Here is a 19,757-nt window from a genome sequence, read left to right as displayed (position 1 = left end):
TGTAATCTGTAATGTTGGTTGTTTAACCTTTTCCATCCTGACAGGACGATCCTCTCTCAAATCTGAACAATGCCTTTGAAGTGGCAGAGAAATATTTAGATATACCTAAGATGTTGGACGCAGAAGGTGAGTGATTTTTTTTTGCGCGGTGGGGCTATCCTTGGTGTCCACTTACAAGCTTGCTGTAATTTGTTTACTAATACAGAATATTCTTCCTTTGGTCTTGCTCTATTTTTATAAGAGTTTTGGATGGCTTTTGAATTTTAACTGCAGGGTGTTTTGTTTGGAAATAAAGGCTGAAGTTGTCACTGTACAATTCACTAAATTTTAATTCTGCGCTAGCAGGTTATTGTCAAGAGAGGCTTTGTAGGCTGGTGTAAATACTCAAGTGATAGCCCACTCACATTCTTTTTACCAGTAGGGAATGTCGGAAAGAACTTGAGCCTCAGCTACAGAAATGCAAATAGTTGTCTCAGTACAGTTTCAGGAGAGTTAATGGGCCTTTTCGTGCTTGTTGCTCTTGAGGGCTTCTTGGCACCCCTCCACCCAGTGTTTTTTTTCCTGCAGAAATCTAGATTAAAAATCTAATTTTCGTATGAAGGTTTACTCTGAGTAATTAGCCTCTTAACTGCAGTGGTTTGTGAGAAAAGTAGCAGGAAGTTAATTTTTAAACCTTTACTACTTGGGTAATGTATTTAAAATTTTAAATAATGACCAAGATCTTGAGGGTAGCTATTGAATCCCCAGTCTCGCTCCCCACACCCCCACCTCCACATCCCAGGTTGCTCTACTGTGAGGATTTGAGCTAACCATTATGCGATCCTGCCGCCCCAATTTTTGAATTGATACATATTAGAAATACTTTTTGGTGGTGTATTTACCTTAATCCTGATTGCAGCTACAACAGCATTGTGTGCAGTGAACATTTGCTTTTGGTTTGTTAGGATCCAATGTCTCAACATGAATCAAATCCAAGTTTTTCTTAAATACTTAAAAGTAGAATCACAGACAACAGAAACTAGGAGAAGCATACAGTATTTAAATTGCTGAAGTTATTTCTATAATAGAGTTTCTTAACACAATGAAATTCCATATGTTTGCATTCATGGTATTTGCATTTATTGAAAGATTTTGATGAAAAGCAATTCTCATTTGGCAGTATTGTCCTTTACGGTTAAGTTCCAGCCTTGACTTCCAACTTCCTGCTCTGTCATTACAGCTTACAGATCCTGCAAACACTTGCTTTTCCCACACTCCCATGAGAACAACGGTCTTAGCTGCCTCATTATAATTATGAAATTGGTTCCTGGGAGTCTCAGGACAGCTTCAACTCCATTTATATATTTAAAAAAAGGAGGGGGCCTATGACACGAGGTAGAGCTGTACACTTGAATTACAATTTGACGTACACAATAGGTTCTGCAGAAGGTCCCAATGAAGGGTTCCGGCCCAAAATGTCAACTGTTTACCGTTTTCCATAGATGTTGCCTGGCCTGCTGAGTTCCTCCAGCATTTTGTGTGTTTGGCTCTGGATTTCCAGCATCTGAAGAATCTCAAAGATGAGAAAATCTGCAGATACTGGAAATCCAAAGCAACACACACAAAATGCTGAAGGAACTCAGCAGGCCAGGCAGCATCTATGGAAAAGAGTAAACAGTCGATGTTTCAGGCTGAGACCCTTCATCGGGACTGGAAAGGAAGGGGGAAGAAAACAGAATAAGAAGTGGGTGGAGGGGAAGGGGTGCAGGTTGGAAGGTGTTAAGTAAAGCCAGGTGCTTGGGGGAGGGGGATATGTGAGAATCTGTGAGGTGGTAAGTAGAAAAAGTAAAGGGCTGAAGAAGAATGAATCTGATAGGAGAGGAGAGTGGGGAAAAGGGAGGAGGAAGAGTACCAAGGGGAGGTGATAGGCTAGTGAGGAGAAGAGGTAAGAAGGGAGCTAGAGGAGGGAATGAAAGAAGAGGTAATTTTTCCCCCCTCTTCCTCTTCCCTCTTCTGGTCTGTAAGACAGAGCCACTGACCCTGCCTTGGCACCTTTTCCAAATTTTGTTCTTTTAGAGACAGGCAAAAAATATGAGTGAAATCTGGTAGCTATTAATGGTAGACAGGGAGGAAATGGAACCAGTTTACATGGGTGGGAAGTGTCCTTTGAGAGGAATGTGCAACTAGCAAGCACTTTTAAAAAAAATATATTTTTCCTACATCGTCGGGACAAAATAAGAAAAACATAGTTGTTGCATAAGGGTACTCCTGCACAAAATGAGTTGAACACCTTGCTGATCTAGTAAAGTCGGTCTTCCATCCAGGTAGACTGCCGCTCTCCTGAACTTGAGCCCAAACTTGGGCTGCTGCTTTCCTAAGTGCAGCTTTGCACGAGTTTTCTGGCACAAATTTTAAAGACCACCCAGCTTGTCACAGTCATCGTCATCTGTGGGGTCAATAGTTCCTGTTCTGCTCACCCCATGTAGACCATGAGATGGAGGAGCAGAATTAGGCCATTCGGCCTATCGAGTTTCCTCTGCCATTTCATCCTGGCTGATTTATTCTCTCTTTCAACCCAATTCCACTGCACTGGGGCAGTTGCATTTTTCTCCTCATTCTGATGAATTGATACAAGCAAGCAGATAAGTGAGTAGCTGAGACTTGCATCTTATTCCTGATGTGAGGTCTGTGTCCCATGTGGCTTATATTTATGGTGATAGGAGGTATGTGTACATGTGCCTTGTCTCTGCAGCGCTGCCAAAACTATTTAGGCATTTCGTTGAATTGTTGACACTGTTTCTAAGAAGTCACCTCCAGATTATTGCAGTGGTCTTGCTTGTGGCTCTTTGATTGTGATGTTGAGACTGATTTTTAAGATTAGCTTTATTTGTCACATGTAGTAAAATGTGTCATTTGCGTCAAAACAGATCAACGATGATTGTGCTGGGAGCAGTCCCCAGGTTTTGCCATGTTTCGAGTGCCGACATAGCACGCCCACAATTTCCTAACCCTAACCTTAACTCTGGTCTTTGGAATTTGGGAGGAAACCAGAAAGATGTAGCATGCCCACAGTTTACTATCCCTAACCCTGACCGGTTTGTCTTAGGAATGTGGGAGGAAACCGGAACACCCAGAGGGAACCTTCGTGGTCACAGGGAGAACATACAAGCTCCTTAGTGGCAGACATTGAACACTGATTGGCGATCACTGGCACTATAAAGAGCTTGTGCTAACCACTATGCTATTGTGCCAGTCTGCAGTGTACTTCTACCAATAAAAATGAGGATTTCACAAAAACTTCTGGTTGTAGATGCAATCCAGTTACTAGTGGAGCAAAAACATGGCTGTTAAGGAATTAGGGTAGTTGGCCATAAGACCATAGGATATAGGAGCAGTATTAGGCCATTTGACCCATCGAGTCTTGTCTGCCATTTCATCATGGCTAATTGATTTTTTTCCTCTCAGACCCAATCTCCTGCCTTTCTCCCTGTATCCCTTTATGCCCTGACCAATCAAGAATCTATTAACCTCTGCCGTAAATTTACCTAACTCCTTCCACAGCCACCTATGGCAATGAATTCCAAATATTCACCATTCTCTGGCTAAAGAACTTCTTCCTCATCTCCGTTCTAAATGGACACCCCTCTATTCTGAGGCTGTGTTGTCTGGTCCTAGACTCTTCCACCATAGGGGCTGTCCTCTCCATGTCCACTCTGTTGAGACCTTTCACCTTTGGATAAGTTTCAATTAGCGCATCCCTCAGTCTTCTGAATTCTAGTGAATACGGGCCCAGGGCCATCAAACGCTCTTCATAAGACAAGCCATTCAATCCGGGAGTCATTCTTGTGAACTTCCTTTGAACTCTCTCCAGTGTCAGCACATCCTTTCCGAAGGTGAATGGCCCAAAACTGCTCACAATGCTCCAAGTGAGGCCTCACAAGTGCTTTATAAAACCTCAACATTACATCCTTGCTTTTATATTCTAGACCTCTTGAAATGTATGCCAACATCGCATTTGCTGACTCAACCTGCAAATTAACCTTTGAGGAATTCTGCACAAGGACTTCCCAAAACCCTTTGCACCTCAGAATTTAAAATTTTCTCTCCATTTAGAAAATAATCTAGGCTTTTATTTCTTCTTCCAAAGTGCACAACCATATTCTTCCGACACTGTATTCCATTTGCAGCTTCTTTGCCCATTCTTCTAATCTGTCTTTGCCTGATGACATGGAAATTCTTTTGTTACTTGTGTCAGAAAGACCGCCCGTCTAATAATTTTGGTCCTTCATTCTGAATGCAGCCTGTGGAGCAAGTCAACTCCACAAAAAGAATCTTTTCGGAAATTGAGTTATTGATCCCAGCACTTGCAGGAAGCTCTTTAAACTGACTTCAGTAAACTGTGAACATCATTAGTGTAGGAATTGGATGCTATTAGGCGAAGAAGGGGCAGATGTTTCCTTGCCAAGTACAAACATGTTCTAGTGTATACACGTGATGCTAAAAGGTTAAATTGTTCTGTTTACTGAATGAACGGTAAAGCTGTAGCAAAATCTTATACTTAGTTAGTGAGCTATTCCTCCCCGCCCCCAGATTTTAGTATTTATCAATTCTGGTAGTTGGAGCAAACTGATCAAAAAGGAAATGAAGTTCAAAGTACATTTATTATCAAAGTATGTATACTTTATACAACCTTGAGAATCACCTCCTTACAGGTAGCCACAGAACAAAGACACCCAAAAGAACCAATTTTGAAAAAAAAACAAGCACTCATGTGCAGAGGAGAGAAAAAACCAAATCATGCAAACAATAAAACAATAAAAGAACAAGAGGGAGTCCACAGATATGAGGCCCCGAGCAGCTGGAGCAGGCTGCAGCTCAGTTCAGCACAGAGCTGAGTAAGCGTTGTGGAACAGGGATTGGTAATGGCCAAAACCCTCGCCTTTGGCTCTGATATCTTGCCTTTTTGAGCCATCTGGTCTGGGGCTTAAATTATCCAAACATCGAGTCGTTACTCACTCTAGGACCTGGGCCCTGTTGACTTGAAATGCTCTGGTTCTGGACCCCACTACCCCGTTTCGTCCTTACCTGACCTTTCCAAGTCAGCCTGGCACTTAGATCAATCAAACCACAAGACACCTAGGACACCCTCCTTTGTGAAGAGATGGGGCACAAGCACTGATCACGTGTCCCTGTTTTGGATAGAATGAGGCCGTTTCCATGTTTGGTGTTACATCACTGCCTGTTGCAGTCTCAGTGTCCCAGGCTTGATTTTGTTTTGGTGCCATGAATCTCATGAAAGTGAGTCAGTGGACACGAAACAAGTCATCAATGCAGCTGATTCAGGAGCCGGTTAGTCGCAGGCCACTGCCTCAGTTCAGCGCAGAGATGAGTAAATCTCAGAGCAGGGAGCTGAACTGGCCTCTCCCTCTCTGCTGGCCCTGTCACCCTGACCTTTTCAATCTGCCCAGCTTTTAAATCGTCCATGTGTATACACTATACATATGTTAACTTAGCCAAACGTGACTTCCCCAGTAGACTCATAATTGATTCCTCTCAGTTTATTTATTTATTTATTTATTGAGCTACAATGGGGAATAGGCCCTACGAGCCACACCGTCCTGACGAAGGGTCTCAGCCTGAAACATCGACTGCACCTCTTCGTACAGATACTGCCTGGCCTGCTGCGTTCACCAGCAACTTTGATGTGTGTTGGTTGAATCCCTAATTTAATCCTAGCCTAATCAATGGGCAGTTTATAATGTGGAAGGAAACTGGAGCACCTGGAGGAGACCCACGCAGTCGTGGGGTAGAAAATTAAGAACTTTACAGACAGCAGCGAGAATTGAACCTAGGTTGTCTGTACTGTAAAGTATTGTGCGATGTTTGATTAGCAGAATTACAGAGCACTACAGCACAGAAACAGGCCCTTCAGCCCATCTAGTTTGTGCCAAACTGTTACTCTGCCTAAGTAGGTGGAAATGCAGTCCTGGATGCCAGGCAAGGATGAGATTTGGCTCGTGAGTTCCACTGGAATGTGAAACTGCTTTTTTTTTCCCCTGGACCTTTGTAAGTAAAGACATTCTGGAGTCCGTGATTTTTGGGTATGGCTGGGAAAGCTGACTTCCGTTTGATTTGAAGACTGTTAAGCTCGTCTGCAAACCTAAAGCTACTTTACATTGTTGACGGCATTGCAGCAATCTTGTGGCATGCAGGGATCAGTGCTGGGGTGGTGGGTGTTTGCATTAAATTAGCTTTCAACTGTAAGAATTTTGGGAAGCGATTTTGTATTGAAAGTGGATGTTAAGCTTAACGTTATTTTTACTTCCTTCATGATGTTCTGCTGTTCCAACATTTTATAATTTCAAACCACAGTTTCCTGTTTAATTTTTTTAAAAAAACACACTCCTTTCATCTATATTGCCAAAATAATGAATCTTCAATCCACAGCAGGAAGGCCCAAACTTTTCAGTGAAATTGTAACAGGTGTGGCTACAAGAGCCAAGCATAGAGTTTATATTTTCCCATTAATTGGCAGAATTTGCAAATGGTGATCTCACTGGACTATTCGGATCTTTGAGGCAAAAAAGTGAAAAACAGCTGTCTGGAGACTCCAAGGCAGGACAGATTTGTGCTTTTGGTGCAGGTTGCTGTAGTCCAGTAGAATTGATAATGTAATTAAGTTATAGTTCTTTAAACCACATTTAAAAGGAGTTTATTCTTTCCTTATTTAATTATGATGTAATACATTTCTGTTTCATTCTTGTGTAATGTCGTATGCCTGGATATTTGTAGAAAATGCAGGTTAACTTCCATATTTCTGTTTTTGTTTTATCTTACTCTTTACATGTTTGTGCAAATGTGCTTATAAACTATGTCTATAAACTGGAATAGACTCAAATTTGTGAATGTGAAAATCTTTGAAAACTTTAAATGCTAGTGTTCTCAAGTTTTTAAAAGTGCCGTGTTCAGCAGGTCAAGCTCACATCTGTGGAAAGAAATGGTCACTGTGTCAGGTTGAAAGCACTTTGTTAGGGAAAGTCAAGAGAATGCAATATTGCTGAAAAAGTGGGAGAATGACCTAAAATGTAAAATAGTTCAAGTTTATTGTCTTTCAACCATATGCAAGTATATGGCCAAATGAAACAATGTCCCAACCCTTCGAGCCACAATGTTGTCCCGGGTTGTTCAAACCTACTCCACAACCAATGTAATCCTTCCCTCCAATATAGTCCATAGCCCTTCATTTTTCTTAAACATCACTGTTGTATCAGGCTCTACCACCATCCTAGCAGTATGTACCAGCCACCCTCCTTTCTCCGTATTTAAAAAAAAACTACTGATGCCTCCCCTAAACGTTTCTCCACTCACCTTAAACAAATCTCTGCGATTCATACCTTTGGCTTCATCCTTTCTGCTTCCCTCATGTCACCTAGTATTTTTTTCTTCTCCTTCATAGTTTAGAAACATTTTCCACAGATACTGAGTGTTTCTGACACTTCCTATTCTTAAGTGGACCTTTTCACTCAGTGGAGTGGTGGGATGCAGAATCTTCCCTACCAAAGGAGGTGTAAGGTGCTCCTTCCCCTCGCTAGCCTGCAGGTCACCCTTGGGCAGGTGTAGCACTTGCAGCTGGTGCATATCACAAGTCCTGGTTATGTGACCACTGATGCCAGGGAGATAATCTCCGAAGAGTATTGATTATCGCTAGGGCCATCCATCTTGTAAAGACACTGCCTAGAAGAAGGCAAAAGCAAGCCACTTCTGTACAAAAAATTGCCAAGAACAATCATGGTCATGGAAAGACCATGATTGCCCACATCATAAGTCACAGCACGTAACGAACGCAAACTCACTGAGTGGTGCAACAGTTTTGGGTATAATTGTATATTTTTGTCAAGGTCAGTTATTCCTTTTCCATATATTTAAGTATGTAATTTTTGTTCCAACATAATTTTTTTTAATGTGGGTGAATTTAATAGATGACCAATGATTTAAAGTGTCAGTAGACAATATTTGAAGTACTAATGTCTTAGTGCACCTGCAAAATTCTTCTTGTTTTGTTAAATTAATTTTGTCATTAATCTAATTGGGATCTATTATACTAGAGGCTTTAGAGTTTAGATTAAACAAACTTATTTAATGAAAATTTCCCTTCAATTCCTGTAGAAAGCAGAAAGTACTGCAGAGTACATATTGGTAGATATTTTGCACAATGTTTATAGATTTAGATACACAATGGCAGTTTATGCCTTTTGACAAAAGTGTTCTGAAAACCTAATGCCTTGGTGTCTGTGACTGATAGCACTCGGTAAGCACACTACACACAGATGGACACACATGCTGACACGCACATGCATACAATCTTGTCATTATGCTGAGTGCATGTACTTCAATGTCTGTCCCCATATACTCTCACAATGGGCCCTAAACTGAGCTGATGGGCTCAGGTTGTCTTGATATGGTGCCTTTTCCGACTGCAAGGTGGAATATTCCATTTCTGTAGTGATGGAGCTGTGTAAGTATGTATATATTGTTTGCACACTATTTAAGGTAAATAGCTCTGTTTATTTTGTAATATGATTATAACTGCATTTTGGGATGCATCATATTCTAATTCATGTGTAGCCTTAAGTTAACTTTGTGGGTGCAGTACTGTATGTCCTGGTGTAAAGAAAAGGAGCTGATTGTTGGTAAGGGAGAGCGATGGGGGCCACCAACAGTTCACACTGAACAAGAATAAGTACAGAGCTATTATTGTGTTTTCTGGTAGCTGTATTATTGGAAGTTTTCTTTTCATTATTTTCGCTAATTTTTGTAAGTTTGATTCTCAATGCACCTAATAAGACCCTTACACTAAAGTGCTAAGTGACTCCAGCCATTTTTACTTTGGTCATAACTAACAGTGTCAATCAGTTTCAGTTATAGAGTCCAGTGTATCACTTGTTCATTTTTCATCAGTATGTTGTACTTTTTTGGTCATGGAAAAATGCAGCTGTTTTGCATGTATTTATAGAACATTTTGTGGGCCCCAAATAGATTTGTGGGGTAGAACGTTGTAAGTGTGCCAATTTGCATTTACCGTCGATGAAATCGTAAGTGTCTTGATGGTAAGATTTGTACATTTTGATTGCTCCGTGGATAAAAGCATGCAAGTATTTAATAACCTGTGCTAGATGTTGATTTAGAAGCCTCTAATAATTCTCTTTACCCACAGACATTGTGAACACTGCCCGTCCTGACGAGAAGGCTATCATGACCTATGTCTCCTGCTTCTACCATGCCTTTTCAGGAGCGCAGAAGGTACCATGTCATCAAGGAGCCCCCTTCTTCCTGCAGCACTGATCTCACGCTTCTCTTTCAGCTATCCTTCAGATATTAAAATTTCCTGGTTCCAGGCATGATGCTGCCCCCTGTGCTCTTGCATATACCGTACAATGAGAGTACTAGTTTTTTTTTCTGCTTGTGGCATGATGCAACCTTACTCTGCTGACTTTCTCTCTGCACAGATATTGTAGGCACTCTCAGGCCAGACGAAAAGGCTATTATGACTTACGTTTCCTGCTACTACCATGCCTTCTCGGGTGCTCAAAAGGTGAGCTCTTGCCCTCATGCAAACATTCTCTCTGCCTGCGTGCTTTTGGTCTTCTGCGGTGCTCGTATCTTATTGTGAGGTGATACACATTTGATATTTCTTTGTATATGGTGCAAATGTATTTTCTATAGGTTGACTAGTGTCACTTTTAAGGTTATGTAGTACGCATATACACTCATTGACCACTGTATTAGGTAACTGGTGGAATCCGGTATGGTCTTCTGCTGCTGTAGCCCACCCACTTTGAAGTTCAACGTGTTGTGTGTTCAAAGAAGCTCTTGTGCACACCACTGTTGAAGCATGAGTTACTGTAATTTTTTGAGTTATTTGAGTTACTGTAATCTTGAACCAGTCTGGCCATTCCCCTCTGATCTTCCTCATTAGCAAGGTGCTTTTGCCCACAGATCTGCCACTCACTGGATATTTTTTCTCTATAGACTACAGAGACTGCTGTGTGTAAAAATACCAGGAGATCAGCAGCTTCTGAAATGCTCAAACCGCCCTGTCTGGCACCAACAATCATTCCACAGTCAAAGTCACTTAGATCGTACTTCTTCCCCATTCTGATGTTTCGTCTGAACAACACCTGACCCTCTTGACCATGTCTGCGTGCTTTTATACATTAAGTTGCTGTTACATGATTGTTACATTAGACAATAATGAGCAGGTGTACCCAGTAAAGTGGCCACTGAGTGTAAGTTAGCTTGCTGTTATTATATGCAATTGAACTGTTCTAAAGCAGGAATATTTTGAGCTAAGCCCATTGACTACCTCAAGCCAACCCTTGTCCTCTTTATCTTTCCCTTTGTACAACAGTACATCTGAATTTATTGATGTTGTCTGCATGTCTTTCCCAGCTACTCTACTGGCTTGTTGAAATAGTCTTTCACTACTTTGTCCCAATTTCCAAACTTTTAACTAGAATCTCAGTACTTGAATTTTTGCTATGTATCTGCAGTTTACATTTGGAAGCTTTTTATTTTCCCATGTTCAGGAATACAAATCATAATTCCAGAAAACTAAATTTCATATTAACCTTTATATTGTGTAGTGCTGGGAAAAAAGTTATGAAGTATACTTAGAAATCATTTTATGAATGGATGACCATAATACTGAACTATTAAGTTTGATCTACTTTGTCAGAATCAGAACGAGATGAACTCCAGCACACTGCTCCGCATGACGTTCTTAAGAAAACGAGTTTGATTTTCAAGGAAGGAATCAAATTTCAGTTATTTATTTATCTATTGACATACAGCTCAGAATAGGCCCCTCTGGCCCTTCAAGCCACACCACTCAGCAATCCCCCAATTTAACCCTAACCTTATCACAGGACAATTCACAATGACCAATTAACCTGCCAACTGGTCCATTTTTGGAAGTTGGGGGGAAACTGGAGCACTTGGAGGAACATGGTCACGGAGAGAGCGTAGAAACTCCTTACAGGCAGCAGCGAGAATTGAACCCAGGTCACTTACTGTAAAGCATTGTGCTAACCGCTACTGTGCTGTACATGGAGATGGTTTCCAGTGAGTGTTTCACCAGTTAAGTGTTGTCTTTTCTCATATTTTGGACACAAACTGAGCTCTCTTTGTCAATGTTTTTCTAATTCAGTGGATTCTGGTTAATTGATCATCGGTTAATTGGGCCAGCTGTTTATTTGAGGTAACTCTTAGAAAACAAAAATTAGTTGAGAAAGTAGCCAGCAGTTCCCTTTATTTGGGACACTCTATTGCTCAATTAGGGCAGGAGAGAGACAGTCACGTGTACTTGTGGCCATTAGACACTACACTGTCCGTAGAGTGAAGAGTTGTGGCAGTTGCGTGTTCCTTGTATTACTTTTATCCATTTGGGCCGTCGGCTGCCAACTCAAAAAGCAGTGATTTTTAAATTATTGTCTTTAACAAAAATACTTGAGACTTTTGCCACGATGCCACGAAAAGATTTGACACTAACCGAAAAATTAACCCTACTGGACCAAACACCGCTCACCGTCAACTACCAGAGGTAATGGGAGTGCTAAAATCTATGATTTCCCACATGATGCATCAGCAAGAAAAACTGCAAGAAGAATGGACAATGCGTGAGGGACAACAGGGAATGTACCAAAAACGGAAGTGTGAAGATAAGGATTTATATGTTGGAGGCCATCAGTCAATGGTTTTCTATTGTAGCTGGATGAGGTGTGCATGTCAGTGGAACCAATGTTAAAAAGTCTGAAGAGCTAGCCATGAAGCTGGGTCATGAAGATTTTAAAGCAACAGATGATTGATTGTCTCGATGGAAATTTAGGCACCACAATAAATTCAAGAAAGCACACAGCGAAAAAGGTAGTGCTGATACTGCAAGTGCAGAAATACGGAGATCTGTGAAATCCCCAACTTCAAAAATTTTGTGCAGATGATATCTACAATGCTGATGAAACAGACCTTTTTTTTTATCGTACCATGATACAAACACAGAACACTGGCAGGTTAAAAGAAAGGAATTCTTTGCATAACTGTGTTGTGCAAATATGTCAGCAACTGAAATAAAGAAACTGGTTATAAAAGTGTTAAACTTAGGTGCTTTAAGGAGCTAAGATTGGATAGTTTACCATTCGAGTACTATGCTAATAATGTGTGGATGACTTCTGAAATTTTTAAGAAGTTGTTGTTGAGCTACAGAGGAAATCAAGCAAAATTCTTTTACTTCTGATAATTGTGCAGCACACTCTAATGTGGAATGAGAAGCATCCAGCTGGAATTTCTGTCTGCCAGTGCAACATCCTTGGTAGATAGATACGGAAATCATTAAAAAAATTTAAAGCCTTTGTATTGCGCAAAAGTGGTAAACCACATTCTCAAAGTAATTGAAGCAAAGGACTTCAGCAGCTAAGGAAGTGAGTGTTCAAAGGTCCAATTTAATGTCAGAGAAATGTATACAATATACATCCTGATATACTTTTTCTTCACAAACATCCACAAAAACAGAGAAGTGCCCCAAAGAATGAATGACAGTTAAACGTGAGAACCCCAAAGAGTTCCCCGGTGCCCCCCCCCGCGCGTAAGCGGCAGCAAGCAACGATCCCCCCTCCCCCCACCAGCAAACAAAAGGCGCATCAGTACCATCACGGAGCCCAAGTGTGTGCTAAGCAATAGCAAAGACACAGACCAAAGTTACCACAAAGGCTTCAGATTTCATCAGACATTCGACAAACCACAGGTTCTCTCTCTCCCTGGCAAGGGAGAGGGAGGTGTCCCCCATTTTCACAGTGAGGGGGAGACAAAACAGCAACCCGCTGGTTTACAATGTTAAAAGTCCGTTTCGTCGCTCTTTTCGAGCTCTGTGTCCGAAGATTGTGAAGACTTCGGGCCCACAGCGAAAGATTTTCCAGCCTCCCCGACGACACACGAGTCTCCTGCTGTGACACCGACCCTCGATTCACCCCGAAATCATAGGCTTCCAAACATGAGCGAGACTCTCAGGTCAAACCCTTGGCATGTCGAATAACGGCCAGTCATGGAACCCCGAGAATGGGTCCCATTCCCGCAAAGAACCGAAGCCTGCATGTAACTCCAGGTCAGGGTCTTCAAAAGAACCCTGAAAAGGAAAAATAAAGATATTAACAGTGGAAATAGAGCTGTTTCTGAAGATGCAAGCAAAGGAGCCGCCGTTAAGTGCCATTAACCCTCCAAAGCTGTGCCTTGGAGTTAACCAGTTACCAGCACAGTTTGATAGTGATAGTTGGTGAGAAATAAGCAGCAAGACAATTCAGGACTGTTTTGCTCACTGCAGTTTTGAGCATTCGGGCTCGAAGATGCAGGAAACAGAAATGTTGTGTTTTGCAAATCTGAATCTGAGCTAGTGACTACACAAGATGCCAGGTAATTTATTGTTGGATTACAATATTACTTCATGCAGGAAGGCAATCATCTTGAATGATGGATGTAGTCGTCAAAAGCATCGTATGAAGGCAGTCCATTATCTGCACTAGATGTCTGCACTGATTTTGCTTATTTACAGTCAATCAGAAGAACACAGCAGTTTACACTCGATGAATTCTTCTGTCAGTAACCATTACAAAGTTTATCATACTGTAGTAATACTGCCTGTCCGAGAGGATCACCCTTGTCATGGTTTGGAGGCTTGCGTGCCTGAATGAACTGGAGAGTTCTGTTGTTCGCAGTCAAGGCTTTATGCTTTGGCTCTTGACAGGCTCACTCAAGCCAACCTGGTCAGAGGGTAGAGGACATGCTAAGAGTGGTCCACTGGTCCTCCAGGTTCAAGGGTTCAGCTCAGGGCTAGCAACCCTGACTGGTCAAGCAAAACTGTTTCAGAAACTGCAATGAAGAACCCTACATCTGAGTGCAGCGGTATTCCTGAGCCTCCACCCAGGACTTGCATGACTGACAGTAGTGAAAACTGAGAGGAATCTACTGACACAATGAAGGAAGCCTTGAACACCGTCCAGAGATGGAGGACCTTCATTGCTGTCCTGAATGCTAGCGTGTAACAGGCAGTGAAAAAAATATTGATAGTGTTCTAATTTGTTTTGTGTTTCATTTAAATACATAATTTGTTACTTAGTTAAATGGTAGCTTATCTTTTTTATAGTCCTTTTTAACTATTTAGTCCTTTTTAACTATTTCCATGAAACTTTGGCTAATGGGGCAGCCACTTAATTGGGCCACAACCTACTGGTTCCAGTGTGTCCCAATTAACTAGAATCCACTGTATATTGATATCCTCCAGTCCTATATTTTACACCATATTCAATTGGATGTTGATTCAGCAGGGTAAGAAATGGTTAGCTCTATAATAAATAAAACCATACATACAGGTGGTTAGTTTTTTCCTGGCCTTCATTAATTTTCTCCAAATAGTTGCCAGGATGCTCAGCAGTTCCTTGAGGACAACTTGAAGGATATAATTTTAAAATGAGCTTCAAAATTTGATTTGCATCCATCTACTTTTTAATCTATAGAATAAAACGATGTCTTCAAGAAATAATTCAAGTCATTCTGTGCATATTTCCAATCTTGTTAACCCTAAGGATAGCATTGAATTTTAAAAATGGTTTCTTTACATTTAATTTTATGACAAGAGTCTCAAACTTGTTTTCGCCTGTCATCCATTGCTGTCTTTTTTTTTCCTGTGTAGACCCTTTGTTTCCATTAGTGATGACCCCACTCTCATCTGCTTTTGTTCTGCCTTTACTTTTGTTTTGCGGTGTAACAGGTATAAAGAATTTCTCCCTTTACTGATTTTCGCTCTCTGTTGTCCCTTGGGCATGCATGATATGGCACCGTGCTCTTGTGAGTGTATGGTTTTTGGACCAGTATGCCCCTCTCTCACCACTTCATCTTCTCTCTTAACAGTTTTTGAAGGTTGTGGTTTGATTTACTGCATGAATTGTTTCTGAAATAAACCAAAAAAAATGCAACAGAAGACATCATCCTGTTTTAAAAATTTTTTCTTAAAATTCATTCTGAAATAGTGAGCTGGCAACTAGTCAATGCTTTTTAACTTAGTCATAGTCATACTTTATTGATCCTGGGGGAAATTGGTTTTCGTTACAGTTGCACCATAAATAATTAAATAGTAATAAAACCATAAATAGTTAAATAGTAATATGTAAGTATGTAAATTATGCCAGGAAATAAGTCCATGACCAGCCTATTTGCTCAGGGTGTCTAACCCTCCAAGGGAGGAGTTGTAAAGTTTGATGGCTACAGGCAGGAATGACTTCCTATGACACTCTGTGTTGCATCTTGGTGGAATGAGTCTCTGGCTGAATGTACTCCTGTGCCCAACCAGTACATTATGTAGTGGATGAGAGACATTGTCCAAGATGGCATGCAACTTATTTAGAGATACAGCACGGTAACTGCCCCTTCTGGCACAACGAGCCCTTGCTGCCCAATTTTACCCATGTGACCAATTAAATCTACTAACCCCGTACGTCTTTGGAATCTGGAAGAAACCTATGTGGTGATGAGAATATACAAGCTCCTTACAGACAGTGGTGGGAAGTGAACCCAGGTCACTGGCTATAATAATGGTGCATTACAATGCCACCCTTTGTATATGCATTGAAGCTGCTGGGGTTGCTTAATGGTATTAGTCCATGGTATAAAATAAAGTTGGGAAGTAGAATAGTTGTTAGCACAAAGCTTTACAGTACCAGCGATCCGGATTCAATTCACGCTGTTGTCTGTAAGGAGCTTGTACGTTCTCCCCGTGAACTGCATGGGTTTCCCCTGGGTGCTCCAGTTTCCTCCCACCATTCAAAGGCAGAGCGGCTGGTAGGTTAATTAGTCATTGTAAGTTGTCCCATAGTTAGGAAGGCTTAAATCGGAGGATTGCTGGGCAGCAGGGCTCGAAGGCCTATTCCGCACAGTTTCTCAACAAATAAATAAAATAAAAATAAAGGCCCTATGAAGAGCGCAAAGCAAATTTTCATGCTGTACTGCAATGAGGACTCTTGCATTAAGGATTGTGCAATGTAGGCACTTCAATGTACATACAAGAGGAGGCACAGTAACGTAGCTGTTAGCACATTATTATAGGCAACAGCTGCCTCTACTGTAAAGCGTTGTGCTAACCACTACTCTACTGTGCCAACCTTACCAACAGACTAAAGTTTGCTTTGCTATTTCCAGTGAAATAGAATACCAATTGGCATGTTTTCATTAGCTTGGTTTAGTTGTATTAAATTGAGAGTTTCATTTGCACGCTATCATGATGCTCATGTTAGTTAGAACTGGCTTATGTGTTATGGCATTTTTAAGATAACACTGATTGTAACAATGCATGTTTATACTTAAATAGCCAGATCTATAATTGCCTGTCTCCAGGACAAATCTAGTGCTCTACATACATCTTAAACCTATAGATTTACTTCTTCCATTTCAAATCACTCAAATTTTTTTCACTTGGATCCATCTCTATCTGCTTAAATGACACTGATACCACTTTTTAAATCTGGGCTAAATTCATTGTGAGCATCAACACTTCTACATAACCTGAAGAGTGGCAGTCCTATATGTAACGTTTGCTCGTGGAATTGCTCGATATTCTCTGATAAACATTCAATAGCTATGTTTTTAATACGTGCCCCAACGACTTCACCAATCTGTGATTCCGTTCAAGCTTTGCATAACTTTTTCCACAATTTTGAGCTTTCTGGCACCTCTAACTGTGTATCTTTTCATGATAGGCCGAGACTGCAGCTAACAGGATCTGCAAAGTTCTGGCAGTTAACCAAGAGAACGAACACCTTATGGAAGATTATGAAAAGTTGGCAAGCGATGTATGTATATCCCATTTGTACTTTAAGGAAAATAATTGTTACTGAATGACTTGCAATGAGCACAGTCTACAGGAATGCATGTTCATTTTAAAAAGTATTTAATGTATTTTGTGGATGATCATCATGTTATAACCAGACCAAAAGCAAATTCAAGTAGCTAGTAGTCTTAAATTTCTTAACAATAAATGATCATATTTTATGGATTAGTTTTTGGGCTTGATCCATCAAGAGGCTTTTTTTTTACACATCAGCCAATTAAAAGGCTTTGGCAGGAGCATAAAACAATTTCAGTTAGCTCATTTTACATTGAGGATTTGTGGAACAAAAAGACAGCTGAACTGTCATTTTTGCTGATCCATATTATTGCACGTCCAATGTTACTGAGCTCCAAATTGTGCAGGAGATGATGCACAAGCCTGTTTTGGATTTTTCGTGACCTTATTCTTTAGACTAGGAGCAGAATTAATCCATTTGGCCCACTGAGTCCACTCCACCATTCCATCATGGCTGATTTATTATCCCCCTCGATCCCATTCTCCTGCCTTCTCCCCAAAATCTTTGACACCCTGACTAATCAAGAATCTATCGACCTCCGCTTTGAATATGCCCAATGACTTGGCCTCCACAGTCGTCCATGGTAATGAGTTCCACAGATTCACCAACCTCTGGCTGAGGAAGTTCCTCCTCACCTCTGTATTCTGAGGCTGTTCATCTCCTAGACTCCCGCACTGCAGGAAATACCCTCTGCACATCCACTCTATCTAGGTCTTTAAATATTCGAATCCTTCCGGTGCTTTTTCTCCGTAAGCACTTGCTAAGACAAAAAGGACATGACTTAATTTACACTTAATTTACACTTTTACAGATGGATTTATAAACCACCTGATTTAATGTGAAGGGAAGGAGATGGAATTTTTATATTATGTTTATATATCTTATAATTTGTGCTAATTACCTCTTCCATGTGGGTTGCAGTTTTATTTTATATGCACGCACACGCATTCACCTACTCAAATACAAGCAGGATTAGGCCATTTAACCCAAGGAGTCTGCTCCACCATTTCATCATGGCTGATCCACTTTCCCACTTGGCCCAATCTCTGTTGTCTTTCCATATCCCTTCATGCATCAACCTCTGCCTTAAATATACCTATTGACTTGGCCTCCACAGCCACCTGTGGCAATGAATTCCACAGATTCACCATTCTCTGGCTAAAAAATTCCTCTTCATTTCCGTTTTAAAAGAACACCTCTTTATTCTGAGGCTGCGCCCTCTGGTCTTAGACTCCTTCACCTTAGGAGTCACCCACTCCACATCCACTCTATCGAGGCCTTCATTCTTCTGAATTCCAGTGAGTAGAGGCCCAGTGACATTCTCATATGACAAGTCTTTCCATCTTGGAATCATTCTCGTGAACCTCCTTTATACCCTCTCCAATGTTAGCACATTCTCTCTTTAATAACAGCCCCAAAACTGCTCCCAGTAGTTAAAGTGCGGCTTTTCTGGTGCTTTATAAAGCCTCAATGTTACATCCACTGACATTTATCAGTCATGTAATTCAGAGTATTGGGTCCAAATGGCAATTGTGGAATTTAAATTCAGTTGCTTAGAATTAAATTTCTTTTATTTAAAAAAATAAGAAGCTAGTAGAATATAATTAAAACTCATCTTGTTCATGAATGTAGTTCAGGGGAGGAAATCTTCCATTACCTGGGCTAGCCTGCGCGTGACTCCAAATTCATCTGCATGGTTGAGTTTGAAATGATCTAACAAGCCACTGACTTTGGGGGCAATTGGAGAGAAGCAGTAAATGCTGACCTTCTTGATGACATGGATCTCTAAAAATTAAAATTCGAAAAAAAACATTAATATAATGTTCTGTTCTCCTTTTTGGTGTCTTAGCTTTTCTCATATGCCTATCACTTCCCACTGGGGGCCCCTCCTCCTTCCCTTTTTCCCATAGTCCAATCTCCTCTTCTATTTGATTCCTTCCTCTCCAGCTTGTTACCTTTCCCACCCGCCTGGCTTCACCTATCACCTTCTAGCTATCCTCCAGCCCTCACTACCCCCACCCACCCTTTTATTCCAGCATCTTTCCCCTTCCCTCCCAGTCCTAAAGAAAAAAGAGTCTTGGCCCAAAACGTTAAACTTTCCATAGATGCTGCCTGACCTGCTGAGTTCCTCCAGCATTTTGTGTCTGTTGGCTTAAAATAATATAACCTCCTCTTGCAAAAAATAGGGAGATGTGGTTCTGAGAACGCATCCTGGATCTCTTAATTTCCACTAGGAAGGATTTTGATTATTGAAGGCTCTCATTTAGCTGTTTAAGTCAGTGAAGGGAGATTGGAAAGAAGGTGATGGAATTCTCACCGCCATGACACTTTGCTGGGGAAGTTCAATTGTTCCATTTAATATTAGAAAATGCATACAGTGTACAGTGTGAAATTCTCACTCTGCAACATCCATGAACAACTCTCCCCTGGCGCTCCCCCCCCCTCGCATTTTTAAGTATTTATCATATGATCAACATTCCCATTTTCTTCTCTTTCCTGTTTCCAGTTGTTGGAATGGATTCGCCAAACCAAACCCTGGCTGGAGAACAGAGAACCTGAGAAAACAATGCAAGCCATGCAGCAAAAACTAGAAGACTTCCGTGATTACCGGCGTGTCCACAAACCTCCAAAAGTACAGGAGAAGTGTCAGCTGGAGATCAACTTCAATACCCTTCAGACCAAACTCCGTCTCAGCAATCGGCCAGCATTCATGCCTTCTGAAGGGAAGATGGTCTCGGTGAGAAATACTTAAGATTTTATCCATTTGAGCTCAGATGAAATTAGTAAATTATGGTTTCTGACTTGTGCAAATTTGGCTCCTCTGTTTTCATTCTCTTG

At 41.0% G+C, this 19,757-nt stretch overlaps 1 protein-coding gene across 1 annotated transcript in view; it reads left to right on the top strand.

Annotated features, from left to right (window-relative positions):
• Positions 1–19,757, top strand: part of LOC140206178 (alpha-actinin-1-like) — a 163,475-nt gene that overhangs the window by 87,522 nt on the left and 56,196 nt on the right. The window contains 4 exon segments of the mRNA XM_072274455.1: positions 45–126; positions 9,194–9,279; positions 16,773–16,865; positions 19,426–19,656. Coding sequence (XP_072130556.1) covers positions 45–126; positions 9,194–9,279; positions 16,773–16,865; positions 19,426–19,656 — 492 coding nt within the window.

The sequence above is a fragment of the Mobula birostris genome, chromosome 12, assembly GCF_030028105.1.
Source record: "Mobula birostris isolate sMobBir1 chromosome 12, sMobBir1.hap1, whole genome shotgun sequence".
Taxonomy (NCBI): Eukaryota; Metazoa; Chordata; class Chondrichthyes; order Myliobatiformes; family Myliobatidae; genus Mobula; species Mobula birostris.
Note: the sequence above shows the minus strand (reverse complement) of the source record. Positions and strands in the feature narration are given on the sequence as shown.